General features: G+C 41.6%; 1 protein-coding gene across 1 annotated transcript in view; it reads right to left on the bottom strand.

The window, feature by feature from the left end:
* Nucleotides 1-20,405, bottom strand: part of CDCP1 (CUB domain containing protein 1) — a 33,374-nt gene extending 12,969 nt beyond the window's left edge. The window contains exons 1-4 of the mRNA XM_085311750.1: nucleotides 20,333-20,405; nucleotides 3,837-4,040; nucleotides 2,031-2,387; nucleotides 63-431 (exon numbers count right to left, since the gene is read on the bottom strand). Coding sequence (XP_085167876.1) covers nucleotides 63-431; nucleotides 2,031-2,387; nucleotides 3,837-4,040; nucleotides 20,333-20,405 — 1,003 coding nt within the window. The remainder of the gene's footprint in view (nucleotides 1-62; nucleotides 432-2,030; nucleotides 2,388-3,836; nucleotides 4,041-20,332) is intronic.
* Nucleotides 20,406-20,757: the final 352 nt, after the last annotated feature.

Here is a 20,757-nt window from a genome sequence, read left to right as displayed (position 1 = left end):
TCTGTGAGACAGCAAGTAAAACAGCAGGCATGGAAAGTTGTAACAGGCAAACAGCTACTTACTCTCATCAATCTGAGGGTGCTGAACGATGACTTGGAAAAGCAAACGGAGGACGCCAGGGTTCTGAGCATCCTGATCGCAGCCCTGCAGGGACAGGTTGAAACTGCCAGCAATATTGGCAGGTTGTCTGTCGCTCAACTTAAACACCTCTGGGTTACTAATTGAGCCAGGTATGTAGTACTCCACCCTCTCCTCTTTCCTTTCACAGTTGGAGAGACTGTAGTTGTGGAAAAAAACACTTGCTCTCATGTTGGACGGAACAATAAATTGCCATGTCATGAGCTCATCCTCTGGAAAGCCCTGTGGATAGTTGGGGGACATGAGAGTGACTGAAGACTCCTCCTTCAAAGTAGATTCAATAATGCATAACCCTATGACAGGGGGAAAAAAAACATACAAAACAAGTAACAATTAAAGAAAGCTTACTGGTAGACACATGCAACACTGCAGCAGTAGAGTATTTTTATTTGACAGTGAGATCATCTACCTCAGTTACAGGCTAAGTTATTAAAAAAACACTCAGACCAACACACACACTTGAGTTGATGCTATTGTCCTCAATTACAGAAAAGGTAAGGAATATGTTAATGTTGTATTTTCAGCTTAGTGGGTTTACCTTCCAAGTGTGTAGACAGATGGCCCTGTATTTTTGGAAATAACAAATCCTACTTCTGGTCCTGAATTTACAGGAACAAACATACAACTTGACAACTGCTTCTGTTAGTACTGCTTCACTGGATCTCATGGAACAGAAAGGATGTGATCTTTTAAATCAGTGTGGAGTTCTCAGAGATCTAAGAGCACTCCAGCAAAAAACCTCAAATATAGATGATAAAATATTAATGCAAACCACAGAGACCATGTAACATGCTTTCTACTTGAATGAATCTTAAGCACTTGACAGAAAGTGAGGTTTTATGTACAAAGATAACAATCCCATTTTAAGACTTCAAGAACGATAAGTATGAGGGGYGCCCTGCCTCTTAATTTCCTGACTGTTTCAGCAGTGCTACACAAGGGAAGGAGTTTCAAATCTCATTTTTACCAGTGTGGAAACATTTTGGAAATACAGATCTGGATCAGTTTCTATCTATAATTGATGGCAAACACTGCCAAATTCAGGAAAAGAGCAAGTAGATCTCCAAGAGAGGCTTGTCTTGAGATCACAAAGTAACCCACTGACTCTTATACATATCTCAGGAATTTTAAGAAGTTCATTACAGTTCATTATTTTATTTTACTGTGCAGGCTGAAGCATGTAGCTGTATGTGAGCAACAGCCTCATGTGCCTTCCAGGCATCACTTCTCCTCCCTCCACCTTGCCTTCCTGAAGAGAAGCATAGATTTGAAGACTCGAGTAAGTTAATAAAGCTTTATTTGAAAATAAAACAAGCTACATTTTGCAGCAGCAAACAACTCTCTTACCTCATTTCAATTATGCTGCCAAGTCTTACCTAGTCGAAAATATTTAAAAATCACAAACCAGATATGTTTATGTTTTAAAAAGTTTAAAGAGATTGAAAATGAATAAATGCACACCAAAAGCAGCAAAAATTTTCATAATTATCAAGTTAACCAATTGAGCGATGATATTTTGACCTTAGAAGAGCAATAGATACCAAACTTAAACATCCACAATAACAAAAAATCATTTTAGAAAACAGCAAGTAGAAGAGAGTTAGGGATAGCAGTACAGAAACTAGACACTGAAAGCAAGTCAGTGAAGCAGAGAAGTGACCATTCTCCAGGCTTCTGTGTACACATTAATACAATGGTGCCAGTATGTGGAGACAGATAAAATGGGAGCATACACATGATAAAATCAAAAAAGTTGCAGGCATGCATGTCTTCAGAAATATCTAGCTACTGCAAGTTAGCTGAAAACAAAGGTTTAAAGAATTCTGCTGCAATATGCATGAAGTAATTATACTGGGAAGAAAAATAGGGAGGAAAAAGTACTCTGTACTTACTTTTTATGGAAGACCTATTTGCTATGTTAAAGCCCGAGGTGGTGAGAGATGAGTTCCACGGGAGATGCAAAGCCATGATTACTCCTCCTTGCAGTTTGACTCGAGACACCGAGCCACCTCTGCAGAAGGTGCCAATGTTGACTGTGGCTGTATCAATACAGCTGTTGATATTGTAACTAATAAAATCTGGACATGTGCCTCCCGGTTCAATCTGTCTTAACCATGGAGTAGCAAATTTCAGTTCAAGTCCAGCCTTTGTACTGGCTTTCACATCCCAAATGAAAGTCCTGTTAAGATGAGGTAGTCCTGGTGGGTAAAGGTGGACGTCTCCAAAGGGACATGGACCTGATACACAGTCTAAACACAGAGAGAGAACAGCCGTGATACACTATGGAAGGTCATCAAGCAAATGAGGAATTTACTACTTTCTCCTTCATTGCTATTTTTACAATTATTAGGTTGCACTTAATTTCTCTTGTTCTACATGCACAAAAAAGACATTGCTGTAATGTGGTCAAATGTTGTCTTTAAACAGGACTCCTATCCCAAAGGACAGACAGCATGAACCAGCTCTAGGGATGAGTCAGGCTGACTAATAGAAGGGGGCCATTGTCTGTAGTATCCCTGCCTTGTTTGCTGAAGAAGTTAGAGAAGGTATTTAGTGAATAGGATAGAGAACAGAAAGAACAGATGGTTCTGATTTTACCCCATCTCAGTCAGACAATTCTGATTTGATGCCAATCAACTCATTTATCTTGGAACTTTCCACTGCTTGTTATGAACTTTATCTTCACTTTCTTGATGCCCTGACAGACAACCTGGATCCAGAATTTGCTGAAGTGATGAGTAATCACAGCTGCTATTAAGTATTCTGGAGAGAGCCTACGGACATCTCCTTAGAAAAATTCAGATTATTGGTATTTTAAGATGGACAGCCAAAATAAGCATGCTTTAATCTATTCCTAGTCTCCCATTTATAAAGTCAAAAAAAAAAACCTCACAACTGTATCCTACAAATAGATCATGAAGTATTGTGAGTATTACTATTTGTATAAACCATATAATTAAAATTCCCAAACATGAAGAGAACTATCTTCAGATCAGAGTTTAAAAACAACCTCAAACAATGAGCATACAGCCAAAGGCTGAATGCCAAATGATTGTGATTTTGTGATACGATGCTGCTGATTAGTAAGTGTTCATGTCATTAAAAAGAGTATGTTGCCACACTTGCATACACTGGGGATAACATTCAACCCAAATGAAGGTTTAGTTCTAACACTTCCAAAATTTTCAGATTCTTGACTTTAATGATTATTCATGATCATGAATAATGTTAATTATTTATCACCATTAATAAAAGGCAACATGTGTATATCTTCAATATCTTGGTTGCCCTCACAGACTGAATCAAGTTGCTCAATGTATAACATGAGTGATATGTCATTAAAATATTCAGAGGCTTTTGACAGGAAATAAGTTCCTTTGATAGCTTCACAACTTGGGGGAGAAGGGAAGGTAGCAAGCAATTGATGTAACAAGCTATCATTTAACTCTTTCTGAAACCACTGAGTTAACTTTCATTCTGCAGGCCATAAAATTGTAGAATTCGTTTAACTTCTGTAACTTCAGTACTTCAAATTATTTATCAAAATTCAAAGATTTCATCTTACGCAAAATTATAGGAGATACCTTACTACAGCAAGGGAACTGCCCTCCCCCCCCCACCAAAAAAAACAGTACGTGGTTTTACTAGAGGAAAACTGTAATAGGATTAAAAAAAAAAATTGAGAACATGCACCTTACCAATATTTTTCTGAATTTCCATGATGAAGTATTCCTCTGGAGTTTTACAAGTGAAGCTAAAAGTTACACTCTCCCCAGGCTTTATCTTGAGGTCAAATCTGGGTAAAGATTTTACACGAATCTGACAGCCCCATGAAACACCAGGTCTCAGTTTAATCATAACTGTGATGTTGTCCACAGTACGAAGAGAGATGGTAAAGGAAGCTAAGGAGAGGTAAAAAAAAAAATATATATATATATATATTAGTGTTTTGTTACTAGCACGTACGTTCATCAGCTGCCTGTTCACACATCCCCAGAGATACCATGCTGTTAGAAGCAGTGTTTGTATCCAGGTTCTCAAGTCTCAAGTGCTAAACCTACATGCAATTCTCGCAGACATTTCAGTTCAGCACAGAGCATAGGTGAGGATCAAAATCCGCTTGCTACACTTGTCAGGAGAGGTGCTAAATGGAACTTGACTAGGATCAGTTCTGCTTCAGTTTACCAGTGCTATTTATTTCACATTAAAACCAACCAACCAAAAAACCTCACCCATTTCTTTCAAATTTCTGTTGTCTGGACATTAGCTTTCAGGCTATCTCCATCACACAACCTGCCTCATGTCTGAAAGCACCTATGAAGCTCTGACTCAGGAAATGCATTCAGCAGCTAAAGCTGAACAACTGCACACTACCGTAACAGGCCACCGTCAGGTCCAGCCRGGCTCTCTGGGCTAACAGGTCAACCTCAACCATTATCAGACCAGACAAGGTGCCCTAGTGATAGCAGAAAAGATCAAGAGCACAAATCAACAGATGTTTTAAGAGCTGAAACTATTCTGGGTTATTAATGCATCATTAGCTACGACACAGTTTAATTTGCTCTAAGAGGAAGCTTTCCAGTCCTCAARGAAAGCAAGAGACAAACTAGCAAGGAATATCCCTCTTCACAAAAAAGCTTTGGGAAAGAGTGGGCTGGTGGATAAAGATACACATGGTCACAGCTTCCTACCCCCAAATCTCTCACAATTCATTCCCTGAAGGCACACATACAAGCAACACCTCCACAGCAGCATAGGTGGTGTCTGGGGCCTGGGAGGGACTTTTTGCCCCTGGGTCCCTCTTCTGCATCCCTGACATGATTTACCCYAGCCTTTAGGCCATCAGTGGAGGCACTGAAAGCCTGAGCAACCTTCACACATTTCAAGCCATCCTCTAATACTACTGAAGCAGGAGCAACTCTCATACTAAGTACTGGAGCCACAGAATAACCTTGTCATACTGAATGGGTAGTGGTTTATCAAAAAAATAGGCCACACTAGACGGTTTTCTTAAAACCTACAAGGTATAAAATGCAAAATAATACCAGCTGGAAATTCAAGAACAGCAGAAAAGTTATTTGCATCAATCTGATGCTGAGTAAAGATCAAGCCCAGCCTTGAGTAAAGTTTGCATTGAAGGCAGCTGTATCTTCAGATGAAAATCTGAGGACAGGTCAGCCAGCAAGTTTTCTGCCATTTGTTTTCACTGCTCTCTCCCTCCATTCCTCCCAACACTCTTGTTCCTCTGTATGGATGACACAGTCACAGTGTCTATAACACTCAAGATTTTAGCGTTTATGGAAAAAAATATATAGGAAGATATAGGAATAAGGGTCTCCCAAGTTCTGTTGAAAGAGGCCCAATCCGAGAGGGCTGCATGACACAGCTCTGCCCATATGCCAGGTTGGGGATCCTCTTGCTCATCAACCCCAACAGAGACCCACCATAGAGGATCCAGCCAGGTGGCATCCCTGGGAGAGCTGCTGCAGCCATCCTCCCTGCTACACAGCAYGCTAGCAAGGCAGCTGCCAAACGCCTAGCTGCAGGGTGCCTCGGGCTCTGCTGGACTGCGGCACGAGCCTGTAAGCGCCGAAGCATTTGGCCCACACCTGCCCAGCTGGGACAGGCACTGCTGCTGCTGGAGTCAGAGCCAGGAGCAGGCTGCCCAAGACCCAGAGGCTTTAGGAGGGATCACTTGGTACAGGTTCAGCAGCGAGGCTGAGAGTACGCCTCAGGAACCTTTGATCAGCAGAGCCCTCTCGTGGCAGATGAGAGCCCCACTTCTCATCTCAGCAAAACCCACCCACCTCAAAATTTCAGCCCTCATAAATGCAGAAATAAGCTTAAATTATTAGTTATTCAAGTTCCCGTTCTCCCGCCCCCCAATTCAAATTTAAAGTCTCCTGATTTTTACAGCAATATCATAGTTGCATAGGGCCCAGCTTTCATTGCACTGTTTTGCAAAAACTTTGAAGATCTATCGATCAGCACAGGTCATCCTTTGCTGCCAGCAAAAAGACTCCACCTCCAGGATTTCAAAGATGAGTTATCACAACCTCACTGCTGGGGAAAGCAGGGCAGGAAAGAGTGGTCTAAGAGATACCTGGTTACTTTCACTTAACCTTTGTTGGTGTCAAGTTTTTCCCAGGCTTCTAGGCTCTTCTATACAATCTTGAAGTCTAGAGACTTAATAAGCCCCCAAAACTGCCTTATTTATTTGCCTCCAGGATCAAAGGCTTTAAAGGAAATTCAGCAAACACTGTGACAAATTTCTACACGTACTTGTAATGAATAGTTTACCCACCTTCCATACCATCCATAAATACGGTCAGTTAGTAACTTCCTTATACCTTTTAAGTAACAGGACAGTCCTCTGACCTGACAGCTTACATGGGACTCTTTCCTTTTCAGGCAGCTAGCACTGATAAAAAATAACCATCAGCAACACTTGTATTTCTGCTTTAAAAACACTTTCACACAGTTTTTAATCTGAGTTACGTTTTTCCCAGGAAATAAGGACACAATACAGGCTCAAAATTACCACAGGGAAGGAAATGGAACAGTTCAGGCAGAAGACAGCTTTGATATGTTGTTAGTTTAACTACAAGCAGGCTTGTACTTCTGAATCTAAACCACAGCCCTGTGGCACAATGGCTGAAACAACAGGTTTAGTCCACTAGCACAGGAGGACTAAGGACCCTTTCCGGGTGATGAGGGATGCAGGTCATCCTGTTCAGCAGCTTCATGGCAGCCACCAGATATACCATTGCCAATCACAATTGGGCATGTCTAGAGAGGAAGATGGCGTTCTCCAGAGAAGGAAAACTACCTTGCTTTCCAAAACCAGGACCTAGGAGAAAGTCTGCTGTGCGTCAGTCAAATGTTTCCAACAAGAGGATTTTGAAGGAGCATCTTGCAACATCATTCCTTCGCAACACAAGGCCAACATCCCACCTACCACTTCACACTTCAGCTGCGACAGTCACATACCCGCCTGACATTGTGGGAAGCTGACAGGAAGAGTCAGTGCTACAAGAGACTACTGACAACACCACAATTGAAGTCCTCACTCAATCCCTTTTTTCCTGCCCCTGAATTTAGAGGAATACAGGACTATACTAGAAAGACACAAAGCTGGATACGAAGCACTGAATTATTTCCTCACTTGGGCACAACTCAAGCCTCACTATAGTTAATGGAGAATAAGCCTACTAGATTTACTGGGACACAGGTTATGCTTGCAAATCTCTTTGCAATGGCTTTCATCCTGCGATGTGTGGATACCAGAGAAGGGGAAGATCCATGAATTACTTCTGCAATGTCAATTAAAGCAAACTTATAGGAGTACACACAAGAAAACACAAGGACATTTCTCTCTCTAATGCAATGATGTTCCAAACACAAATCAAACTGTCAAAGGGGTAACTTCTAGGGATGGGAAAAGAAAACAGCAAAGCAAAGCTAGCAGTAAGAGCTGCTCCTCTCGGTTCTTCAAGACAACGCAGTTTTCAGAACAGAAACTGAAACAACTAATTCTAGCCTAGTCTGGGTTGTTCTCCACACCACTGTGGGCTTTTATTTTAATACTCTCAGTACTCAAAAATGTCATAGTTTTCCTGACGTCTGACATCCAGATATGACTTGTTAATAGTTTAACACCAATAATTAGTAGCTACCAAAGATGCTTCTTTATTGCATATTGTAATTGTCATACCCATCTACTGTTTGTAAGTATTACTGAGAAGTCTGTTGGAAGTCATCCTTGGAAGACCTGACTTCAGTTCCCTGTTTTTGTGGGYGGTATTGACGGTTTTGTTGTGGTTGCTGTTTTCAGACTTTGTGATCATGTATCATTTAACATTTATGCAAATAAGATTACACTGGGCAATGACACAAGACAAGACTCCTGAAGTGGTATACGCACACAGAAGAAACTAGCCTAGCTCTCAACTTAGGGATGTTTAAAGGGAAAGGCAAAGATAAGGGCAAAATAAAATAGCGCTGGTTCAAGCTTGCAAGAGGCCAGCCTCATGCTTCAAGATTCAAGACTGGCTTGAATAGGGTCAACTCAGCACCAGTTTCCAGTCTGGATATGGATGGGGCCACAACCTTGCATCTGCAAAACAGGGACTGCCCAATGATCAGTATCCAAACTCATATTGGGAGATAAGGATGCAGATCACATATCCAGCTAGACTCAAAGCCATCTGCTAGAGACATACACAAGAACAGGTATTAAGCTGCGTTACTGCATAAACATCTTGCTTAAATAAAATTCTGCAGACAACCATTTTGGACATAGAAATAAGAGCACAGTGCAATAGTTCCAACAGCAGTCAGTCACTAGAGATGTGCTAAATTACACTGATCTATCAAATCTCAATTTCTGTACGAAAATAAAGAATCATACAAAAAGGTACATCCAAGGATCTCAAAGTCATTAAATAACTAAATGACTAAAAAGAAAAAAAAGTACAGCCACACATACATATGCAACACTATAGAGAGACTACTTAAAATTACCTTTAATGCAGTGCTTTTATAAGAACCAGTCAGTCTCTTCATGACTCATACTGATCTGTCTTTGTCTGTGCTTCCCACTGCATGCCTTTCTATTAGGACTACCAGTAACTATACAGATTTCTTGTAAAGGAGGAATTTGGGTGCATCATTAATGCTGCACAGTGATGACAAACAGGATATTCACATGAGCAAAAAGCAGCATTACTGAAGCTGGATTTATTCTCTGTCTACAGAACCATGAAATCGCTGGGCTAGATGTCAGAGGTGACCTCTCCAGTCATGAGCTGGCCTGGATGGAAGTGGTTCACAGGCTAATGTAGACATCTCATCCTGATTTTTTTCCCTCTAGATGATTGCAGTTCTGCAACCTTCCTTAACTATTTATTCAACTGTCCTAATCTTAAGCTACATTTTTCCTGCTGCAATTGAAGTTCATTACTGCTCATGCTGGTTTAAGACAGCACCTTCACAACAACTGTCTTGCAACAACATCCCTTTATCATCCAGCAATGCTTCTCCCCGTACAAACACACCTTGGCTATCTTCATTTCAACAGGATAACTTTCCAAAGCTTTCATCACTTTTATTGCACTGAGAACTCTCCAACTTGATTTAGAAACTGCATAGCATAAAACAAGTGATTACTCTGCAGAGTTTAGGCTAAGTTCTACTGTTGTGGCAACTAAAGCTAATCTCCTAGTATTTAAATATATGCATACAGGATTTTTTTTTCCATGTATGAGAAGGAGAGGCAATATAAAAGAGTGGAAAGGTAGGGGAGCCGATGGCACCCAGAGAGAGAGAATGTACATTTGGACAAGGAAAGGATTTGGGCAGGACACTAATTTTTATGGTTGCGTTTAGAGCCTTGCTAAACAAATCAGGAGTGAGAACAGAGCCCCAGCCACTGTCCACCTGCATTGGCTAAAGGACTGCATTTTATAGCAGCCATTTCCAGCATAGGGATCTATGGTAATTGTTTCATGGGACTTCATCAAATGGATTAAAAAGAAACAAACAAAACAAAACCCAAACAACTCCCAGACCAGAAGGCAGAACGAGTCAAAAATGACAACAAAAAGATGCCAGATGCTAATTTCCCCCCAAATAACGCATGAAAGTATTAAGTTTTCTTGTTCTGGTTAATCAGTGTTTGTTCCACTTCAGGCATTTTTTTAATAAAACACAGTTGGACTGAGCTGACTCAGATACCATTCACAGAAACCCGAGGGAGCTGGAGGAGACAGGCTACAGCAGAAGACGAGTAGCTGCAATGCTCACTCCGGATATGAAGTATCTAGATTCATATCCCTGTTCTGCCTGAGGGGGATTTGAATCCTCATGTCTCACCTCTCTGGAGAACACCCTAATCCCAGCACCTTACACATCAACACAGGGACAGCACAGAGGCAATTTCTGCATGACATACAGCATTAGGGCTGGAAGCTGGGAAATGAAGTGCTTTAACCATCACCTAAACAACGCAGCAGGGGYCTAGCTCCCACAAAGCCTTAATGTGCATATTCCCTAGTGTGGGAAAGAAAGATGCATCTCGGTAAACTGTCCTGGAAAGCTTACTGCCTCCTGCAGGCTCTCACAGGCTCCAGGGATGTTCTCAGGCAGGTATGCTCTTTATGTGTAGGGAAAGAGCCTCAACATTTACTGCAAATGTCCCTGCAAGACAGAGGGAGGCAGGACATACAGCTCAGTAATCCAGCAACATCGTGATAAACTACATGATTTCTGTCTCAAGTCACACAAATTCCTGTCCCTGAACAGGACAACACCAACAAGAAAAGTTCAGAGTAATCTACCTTAAATGCCTTCAGCCTGGCGAGGAAACCTCAAGGCTGTCTCCTACATGATGGAGATCACAGGTCCCAGCTCCCTTATCCAAGATGAGTGTCCTAATGCCCCAGCTAAGAGAAGCACTAACAGTTATACCCAATCATTCATTCATTCCCCCAACATCTTCAACAGAATTCACTGTACATTGACTTAGTTTTGCCAACATCAGGTTATTGCATATTAAGGAGTGTAGGTCTCCCTACTTTGCTGACTTGAACCATTTGATGCCTGCCTTTTTTGAGTGATTTTAATCTTTGCTGATTTTAATTCTTCAGTTTATCTATAATATACTATTGCCTAAGAATTAGCCACTCCCCCAAATTTCATCTGTGACATCCATCAATGTAATTACTTTTATGTTCTTCAAGCTATTAACAAAGTTAGTCAGGAACCCATACACTGTTTACTTTCTTTTCACATACTAATCAGTGCTGTAAGCAGTAAATGGAGATCACTAGCACAATTACTGGAAAGCTACAATAACCCTTCCATGAATTACAGCACATCCTCCTTCCTGTAAGCTGCTGAAATCCTGTTAGACTTTCTATAGCAAGGAGATTTTTGGTTTATTTTTAAAATGCAAACCAACTATTCTTTTTTCATTGCTCAATGACTTTTTTCTTTTTTTGCTTGGACCTGTCTTCCGTTACCATACTGCTCAAGATATGAGGTTCACATTTTGTGAACCAATTGTTTTCAGGGAATCATTCAGGAAATTAAAGTTTAAAATCTGCAAAGGCTGCTGACAGACAGATGCTGCCAATGACTATTATGCCATGGTGACCATCCCCATCTCAGGAGATAGGGGTTTAGAGGGAACATCTGTTCCTCAGCCACCACAGTACAGTCCTGTAATCATCACCAATAGCCAGAATGATGGCAAATGAATGAGGTGTCACATATCCTAGTCTCATCTGTTCAAGATGGAAAAGGGTGACTAGCAAGAGTGATGTTACAAGCCGTCCCCGCACAGTTCACTGAAGAATGGCCTTCAGTGCCCAAGGCCAACAAATCTACTCACTCAAAAGTTAAGTAAYATTCATAAGCCTTTACAAGAACAGAGTCCATTCAGTTCAGAAATAACTTTATTTAAATTTGAGGAACTACTTAAGTTTTTCTTCTTTAACTAACCTTCTGAAAAGGTTCTAGGTAAGATACCCATGTAATTTACATGTAAAAGACGGATTTCAAAAAGTCACTTTTTCCACCAGAAGTGGGGAAAAATACACTTTGGGACTTGGTGAACTTAGCTACAATTATAGAAGGGAGAATATGGACTCTGGCATTCATCTTACATATATGAAGTTTTGCTGCTGCTGTAGAAGTAGGAAGAGGTAGCTCATCAATTTCTATTTGTAAGCTGGCTGCCAACTTGCATACAACATAAGAAACACAGGTTTGTGCCACCTGATGAGAAAACGTCAGATTGGTATGAGGAACACAAATCCTACRCAAGTCACTGCAGGAGCCTCCTTTGATCACGGAGGTGTTTGATTACACTCTTTATTCCTACCTCGGTATAAGGCAACAAGAGGACAGCATCTTGGAGCCCGTCTGTGCAGTTCACCAGTCTTGGCTCTGGTTAACAAATGTGGAARAATGCATTTCAAAACCAGTGGTCCCTCCCATGCCAAACATCTTGCCAACAGCTTTTTGTCTCTCACTTCTTAGGAACTCCAGATCATCCATTTTCACTGACTGCAGTTTGCCTGTCTTCGTACACTAATATCTCAATTCCACCCAAAGATGTAGAACAGCCAGTGAAGACCTGTAAGTGCTGGTGTCTCTCAAAATAAGACCTCTCTCTGASAGCAAGCGATTGTGCTTACTTTGTTTGCCAAAAAATCACAAGGCACAGCTTCAAGCAGGCTGTCTCATGGAACTCCTGAGCTGCCATGGGGAGGCAACTATAGAARTGTCCAGTGGGACGGACACAAGCAAGACTTTTTCCCCCTCTCTGATGAGAAAGGTTAGAGAAAAAAAAAATCTGTTGTCCTACAGTTGTGGCTGCCTGGGCATTCAGAAGCAGACAAGATCTTGCTAATATAAATGAAATGCACATGTATAGATCATGGGATGTCTCTTCAACTGGCACTTCCATACGGTTTTCCAGGTGGTTTCCACTAGTACTGTCTACACTGGCCAGGTTTAGTTGCAATCAGGTAAGTCTTGCCTCTGTCACCAACTAATAAAGACACAAGACTGCTCTGATTTTCTAAGTCAGCAATCAATAGTAAACTAATTGCAGCACAATCTATATCTTAGCTTCCTAGTGGCAGTAAGCAGATGTTGAACAAAATGAATCTGTACTGCCATACCTCTGTCACATTAGAGGAGAGAAGCCTGCAACTAGAAGGACAAGACCAGGCTCTGTTGGCTGAATCCTGCTGAGAGACGATCAAATGCCACCAGCTGACTTAAGGGAATTAGGAATGGTTTGGCTCCAAATTGTGCTAGCAAATCAACCAATGTCACAGTTCGTATGTTCTCTGTTCCAGAACTAAGGTTTGATAATGATAGCAGAACAGCCTTGTTGAAACAGCTAACGCTCCAGGAACTGCTGAAATTGCTTTGTTAAAACAACATCTTTAATTTTACCTCCAGCGAGACAAAGGTTGACAAATTCAGACTTGTGGTAGTCACACTTCCTGACTTGACAAGCCACATACTAAAGTCTGTGCCCCATACACCTAAAATACAATATATCCAAAGAGCCAAGAATTGGCAAGTTCTGGGCATAGGTCACAGGTGCAGAATCGCAATGGGTCCTAACAGCAAGGGGCTTAGACAGKAACTAATCTGCTAAGAACACCAGGCAACATCAGGCTTTTTGGCTGATGTGGCCTTTGCATTAATATAGTCCTACAGCTGGTCCATGCAATGTGTTTGACCTGGGTGAAATTCTTCACCGTGCAAAGTTCACATCTGGCTAAACAGCCAGATATTTGCCAGCAGCAGCTTAGGTTGTTGACTTCGGGTCTGCTCTATCAGCAATAGTCTCCCAATAACTCTTCTGAGTCACTTGTACCCCTCTGTCATGAGCCCCCAGCAATAGTCTCCCAATAACTCTTCTGAGTCACTTGTACCCCTCTGTCATGAGCCCCCAGACAAACAACAGCACCCACAGTTGGCTGATACTAAGTTTCCCTTTGTCCTTCATCAGTTAGGAAGGACAATGATAACAAATAAGAACATGATAACAGAAACTTAATAAAAGTGAGGGGAGAGGATAGAGAGTTACCGAAGAAAAGCCCAGTTAGATCAAAATTGGCATTCTGTCTTCATTTTCCTGTATCCTCGAGCCAGGCACATACTTTGCAGAAGCCGAACCTTTCTAAGAGTTCCTCAGTGGGGACAGCAGCCTGAAAGTCTCCAAAGGCAGAGTGCAAGCGCTGCCTGGTACACAGTGGGAAGGCCTTGCAGCAGAGGTAGCAAGAAAAGCAACGATGAATTTAGCTCATTTTAACAAACTGTGAAAGCAGTAACCAATAGCTAGATTCCCAAATAACAGCCTCAGCAATAACTCAGTATTACAAACTACATCGCACCAGTCAGAACATGAATGAACACAACTCTACATGTGTTTACTTTTCTCAGATTGCTTCTGTCTATATCACTTTCCAGAAACTGAAGAAAGCCATGTTTTGCTATAAGCAGTTTCAAGAAGCAAATTATGTTTTCCCCACTTGCTCTCACCTTTCAGCATTATTTATAGATAGAGCTATAATTCAAGTCACTAACAAGCCCATATACAATAGAGCCAGTTTATCTGCCAACACGTAGGGGAAACATAGCATCGAGAATACATAGATATCTTCCTAACATGACAAAATGCAGCACAGAGCTTGACAGTGATCTCCAGGAATACACACACATTGCTTGTCAGGCAATGGCAGCAGCTTGTTCCCATAGATATAAACAAAGAGCCATAAAATTTATTTAGAATCATTTCAAGGCAGGCCACCTTAAATAGTAAAGAGCACAAGAATAAGAAAATGTGGCCCAAGAGTGAAGAATAAAACTGTAAATAATAATAATAGTATCAATAAGGAGAAACTGTGATGAAAGAAGGATAAGAATTATTCATCTATGACCTACACCAATTTGCAAATACACCATCCTGGTTTACTGGCCCAGTAAACAGGCCACTGTTTACTGTTGTCAACTATCTCTTTGGTGTGCTCCTGCGGGAAGTTAACTTCATAACTGTAGCAGTCAACGTACATAAAAGCCACAAGTGTCTGACTTTTCTTGTAAAGAATGGCTCCTCATGCTTTTTCTAATATGAACTATTTCTATCACAAACTAAACGCAAATCTGTTCAGGAATTTCCTAAGACTCTGGTCTTAGTAAATGTGAATTCCCAAGTTTTTATTACAAAAAAGTGAGTGTATGTATGTATGTAAAAAATTAAAAACCAAGTAAGCAGGGTGATAAAGGCCATTTCAATAAACTAAGCCCTGTCTTTTGCCTGAATATTGCTGCTATATATTTCAAGAAGCCAGAATGTAGTTTTTCTCCTCTTAACTTGCTTTTCCTCTTCCAGTACTACAGATAAGAGGAATTCATTTAAGTCATTAACAAGTCAGAACACAACTACTACAGCAGATACCTGCTACCAGGCAAGGGAAAAACTTTTCCCTTATTTCATAAAGCAAGTCCTGACTTCCGTCTAGAAATTCCTGTTAGACTACAAGGATTTGTGCAAGACAATGAACACAAGACAGAATGAAAATGAGGAGGGCATTCTTCTAGCTGAAGAACTTATTTCCTTCATGTCCACAGTTGATGGCAGTACTATAGACATTAGCTTTGGCAGTCTCTGTGTTCCCACCCCATATCTGCCCTGCCGCCCGTTCGTGCTCATCCATGGTGCCCTTCACCACATGACAGCAAATGCTTCTGTGCCCAGGCAGAGCACTACACATCACTGACAGAGCAAGCAGCAAAATAAGCCCTTCTGGCTTGCTCCACCTTACTGGAATTATTTTTCAGTTAGGTTAGATTCCCCAATGCAGCCCACAATGCAGCCATGCAAACACAGGAGCTAGTGAAAAAGCAAGGAAAGAAAGAAGCCACCACTGGGAGCAACTACTCCAGGCACTGTGGCTCCAACAACATCCTCGGTCCCAAAAGACCTGCTGCCAATCAACCACATCACAAGTCAGCCTCAAGTACTGGCCTGCTGCACCACGTTCTTTCCTGGGCCATTTCTTAACCAAACAATTAGTATTTCCGAAAAACTTCAGTGCTTCCAGTTTTGTATACAAGTAACCCATGACCAGGAATATAGTTGTTAAAGAACATGCATTCATACACAACTCCAGAGACCATTACCTATCGCTGGTGAGGGTACACCAATGATGATTGGTTGCAGTTGCGCTGCTACTGACAGTAAGTTCAATTAAGTGTATTAATACTCAAGTATTTTCATTCTTCCACTACCTCATGTCCCCATCCGGGCTTTTGTGCTACCTCTGCATTCTTTCAAATCTTATTTTTAAAAAAACATATACAAACAAACAAAAAAAAAAAAACAGCCAACAAGACTCACTAGTTAAAAACAAACATTCCCTTTCCTCAAAAAATCTAGAATATATATATATATATATATATATATATATATATTTCCCAGTGAAAAAATTAAGCTAGAACTAAGACACAAAAAACAGGTAACTTATTATACACATTTCGATTTCTAGACAGAAAACATTAAGCATTCTAGACTGATAGAGGCAAGCAAAAAAAAGTACAACTGAATACTCATGCACATCAATTGTGGTCTTAAAAGGAGAGGTCTTGATCAAGTAAACAAAATAGTGATTCAACATGGAAATAATCCAGCTTCCACTGACTTTTAAAGGAACAAAAACAAGCCTATTATTTATGTTCCGTCAGTGCTACATTAGAACACCAGAAAGAAGCTGATAATAGCTTGCTTTTTGAAAAGAAGCAGCTTTGCATATTAAGATTTACATGCAACTCAGTCAACTGAAAAGAAAACTTAACTGAAAGGTAGAGCATGAAACAAAGTGGCACTATCTGATAATTCACTAACAATTACATTTAAAAAAATCTAAAAATACATACACAGATTTTCATCACAAAAATTTCATGTTTAGAACAACCTTATGTGTGACAGATTTTATAAAAGCCTAATTAACTTCATTATTAATGCTTTAAAGAGACATAAAGAGATACTAAAAGGTCAGATACGTAATACTTCATCCACACTCCCACACCTATGCACAGCTATACTGCTAAGTACTTTACGTAATTTTCCGCCTATAAGTTAACCAATGTTCTAGTTAATGATTTATGCTATGCATATAACATTGCATCAAAAAAAGACAAACTAATTTGACTAGTCGTGTTTGACATACACATRGAAAGGCTCCTACAGGAAAAGACAACACTGTAGTACTCTACGTGTCAGCAGGGGAACAAAGGGAGGAGGGGAGGAAAGAAATGATTTCTCTAAGGATGACGGGAAACAGTTCTAAAGAAAGGTACACTAAGATCTTCAGCTGTCCCACTAGTCCCAGAAAAGAGAAACACTCCTCCATAACCACCTTGTGTGTGGTTCTGCACACATAGTCTGAATCTATACCTAACCTAACTGAAGGAAGGTCATTGTGATTTGCAGTCAAAACATGGCAATGACAGAGCCAGTACCAAAGATCAACAACCAGTACAAAGGGACTCCTTAAAAATTGTAAATACACAGTGTGTGTGKGGGGGGAGTCTTCCTTAACTTGTAGGATCTTAGGTTTTTCAAAACTTTGCTAAGGGAAATCTGGTTATCGTTCTGGTTGTGCATAATGAGAGTAACTCCCATCATAATYAAGTCTATATCAGATACACAAGATTTTGCTACCACATCTGGGAAGGCACTACTCCCCTCTCTTTCCTTTTTCCATCCCACTTGCACCATACCATCACTGACTCTCAGTGAGAAACCTTTGGTCAATCCGTCTCACTAACTCAGCAGAGGGTGAGCCACTTTTTCTTTTGCGGGAAAAAGACACTGCGTGAGTGAATACTAGAGGATCACAGAGCAGCCTGGCATGGGCAAGCTCTAGGGCTTGTGCAGAAAAGGGGGAAGCAGGCAGGAAGCATATGGTTATAAAGGAGGGGGGGGAAGGAGGCAGGAAGAGGGACCTCTGTTGGTGGCAGTCAACCCTTAGGTCTACTAAGGGTGTTTCATACAATTTCACTTTTTGTAGCTTTGTTCTACAGAGCAAATTCATGGTTTGCCCAAGGGTAAGGTCACTGGTTATGAAGAAAGAGAACTGTCTGTCTCTCTCATTTGTTCCCTATTTCCTTTAAATTAAGCTAAGAAAAACCCAGTTCAYACAAGAGTTTTGTCTTTGAAGAGGTTTTGCAAAAATAAAAACAGACTAGATGTTCCTCATCTGACTCACACTCTTACTTCAACTCTCCTGCACACTCCCATTCAATTTTATTTTGCCACGTTAGTGCCCTTGGCTTTCCAGGGACAGATTCTTCACCCAGAGCTCCCAGTACAACTACACAGCCAATACTCTGCCCACTGTTAGGTCCAGTTAAAAAACTAATGCTGTGGGCTCAATTCACTCCAGCCTTGGAACAGTCTCTTGTGTTTTTGCATAAAGAGGGTGTAAACTTTTTTCTTTTTTCAATGCCAATAGTATGGGTGAATGCATAATTCCAGTTGGGATGTTTGAAATGGAATAGAGAAGAAGCTGGAGTAAATGATGGCAACGAGCAAAAATCAAAGACATTGGCTCAGAAAGAGCTGTACTGCACCTCAAGAGGAAGACCTGTGAAGTTTCATGGGTGCCAGGAAGATTCTTTAAAAAAAAGATGACGTAGTTTGACTACAAAGTGAGAAAGAATGTGCAAATACACACTTCAAGGGTGGTTCACATGAAGAATATGATTAATAGGCTGTATATCCTAGCAAAGATCCAGACTCATATAGGAAAAAAGATGCAATTGAGACTTTTTGATTAGCTACCTCAGTGATAAAATATCTTTGGAAATTCTAGCTCTTCTTCTTGCAAAAAACAAATCTCCAGGTTTTTCAAGTTTGTTTTGTTTAAAAACCAAAGACAATTAACCACATCACATTCTTTATGCTTTGAAGGAGCTCAAGAGAAGTAAATAATGGTCATTAATTTGATTCCTACAGGCTATGCAAAAATAAAAATATTTAAAAGTTCCTGAGTAAATAGCTTGAAACTTAAACCTCAAGTGCTGTTGGATTTCACAGTTGACATTTAGACTGCATGTTTAGAATAATGATGGCTTTGAGCCACACATAAACATAACCAGTTCAGTCCAAGGTAACAAATGTTAAAAAGCCATAAATTTCACTTCAAACTCTTTAGCTTATTCATAATCACCACAAGTAACTTAGCAGTTATTTTGTATACAAAGTCATGCTTCAAGATTCTTTGTCAGGACCAATAGCTAAGAAATGGCCCGTTGAGTTTTGAAGATATACATGAACTTCCCATGCTTCCATTTTTGGCAATGAAGACTTTTGAAATTGAAGAAAATCCCACATGCTGTCCTTGCATATGTAATCTGAACTCCTTCATGTTTGCGGCCAGGACCTAATAAATTTCTTTGTGAGTTGTGTACACAGGATTGCCTCAAACACCGAGGAAGCACAAGAGAAACAGCTTTTCTAGGGAGCAGCACTCTCTCATTGGACTACCTGGGCATACAAGCCTTTCTGATTCCCTGCACATACAATTTATCAATTGGTCTAATAAAAACCATTTTCTCTGCCTACATGCTGAGGCCATCAGCACCACAGTGACACTGCCACCAGAAGCCCAACTCTGAGCACAACCCTGTGAGCTCTTGCCCCTACAAATAAATAATTCTGCCTTCTCTCCTTGTATCCGGGGAGGACAACATTGTAAAGTTACTTGCACAATCAATACTCTAGTAAGGCAAGATGGAAAGATCGAATAAATAACCTTGGTAGTATTTGCGTAACACACACAAAAAAAAGAAAAGAAAAAAGAAAGAAATTTCCAAAACAAAAGTGTCCAAGAAACCCAGAACAGAAAGAGATGTTTGAGGAATACCTCCTGTTTCTCTCAAAAGGAAAAATCATTTACACTAAAGAAAACTTTTGTTCTGGGAAGCAGGCGAGGATTACTAGSACCTACAAAGCTTTCTGCTTTTACTGCCTTCTAGATGCGTAACATAAAAGACACCTAACGCATGTTCCTTTCTATGGGCTATAAATAAAAAAATGAAAGAAATAGTTAGAATTACTGTCTGTAGTGTTTATACAGTATTTCAATAGCTTATTTTTAAAGTTAGCACAGAACAAAACACGGAGGAAATGCAGATTTAACCATCCTCCACGGAGAAGAGAGGGAAGAGCACCAGAAGCGCGCTGTGGGAAGCAAGGCGGCTCCACCCGAGAGGCTCCCCGCGGCGCCACACGGCCGCGCCGCGGCGGGGACACCTTCCCCACAGGTGAAAGGACGCTGCGGGCCTTTAGCTCTTTTCTACCGTAAGATTTAACGGGACAAACGCCCCCCACACACACGAAAAGAGAAGAAAAGAAAGAAAGAAAGAAAGAAAGGAGAAAGATTTAACCGACAGGTAGTCTGCGTGAGTGCCTTCCCGCTGAGACCCCAGCAGAGCACCCCTCCCCCTTCGCGGGGGCCCCGCCTCGAGACGACCGTTAGGGGCTCGCGACCGTTAGGGGCTCGCGCGGCGCCCCCCCACCGCGAGGGACCCGCTCGCCGGCGCAGCGCCCCCTCCTCTGTCTTCCCTTCCCTTCCCTTCCCCTCCCAGCCCAGCTCAGCCCTACCTTCCCGCCAGAGGAGCTGCGCMGAAGCTGAGAGAAGCGCGGCGGCGACCAGCAGCGCCCGGCCCGCCGCCATCTCGCCGCATGGGCCCAGCGCCGAGGAGGGCGCGGGCTCCTCTCAGCACCGCCGCTGCTTCCTGCTCCACCTCGCACCTGGCCGGGAGGAGGAGAGGGGCGGGCCGGCGCTGCCCGGCGCAGGTGAGGCTCCTCCTCCTCCTCCTYGCGGCTGAGGGAGCGTTTAGGCTCYAGAGGCGTTAGCGGGTGAGCCCGAAATTCCCTGGAAGTGAAGGCATCCCCAGCCCCCTCTCCCCTCCCCCCRCGTATCCTTTTCGGGTAATCTGGTGTCTTTCGAGACTCGCACATGAAGAGTCAAATGGACGTGAAAAACTTTAAGGAAAAAAAGCTCTCGTGAGGATTTCTCGGCACCT

The sequence above is a fragment of the Rhea americana genome, unplaced genomic scaffold (assembly GCF_003343005.1).
Source record: "Rhea americana isolate MKP2758 unplaced genomic scaffold, rheAme1 scaffold_35, whole genome shotgun sequence".
NCBI classification, from domain to species: domain Eukaryota; kingdom Metazoa; phylum Chordata; class Aves; order Rheiformes; family Rheidae; genus Rhea; species Rhea americana.
Note: the sequence above shows the minus strand (reverse complement) of the source record. Positions and strands in the feature narration are given on the sequence as shown.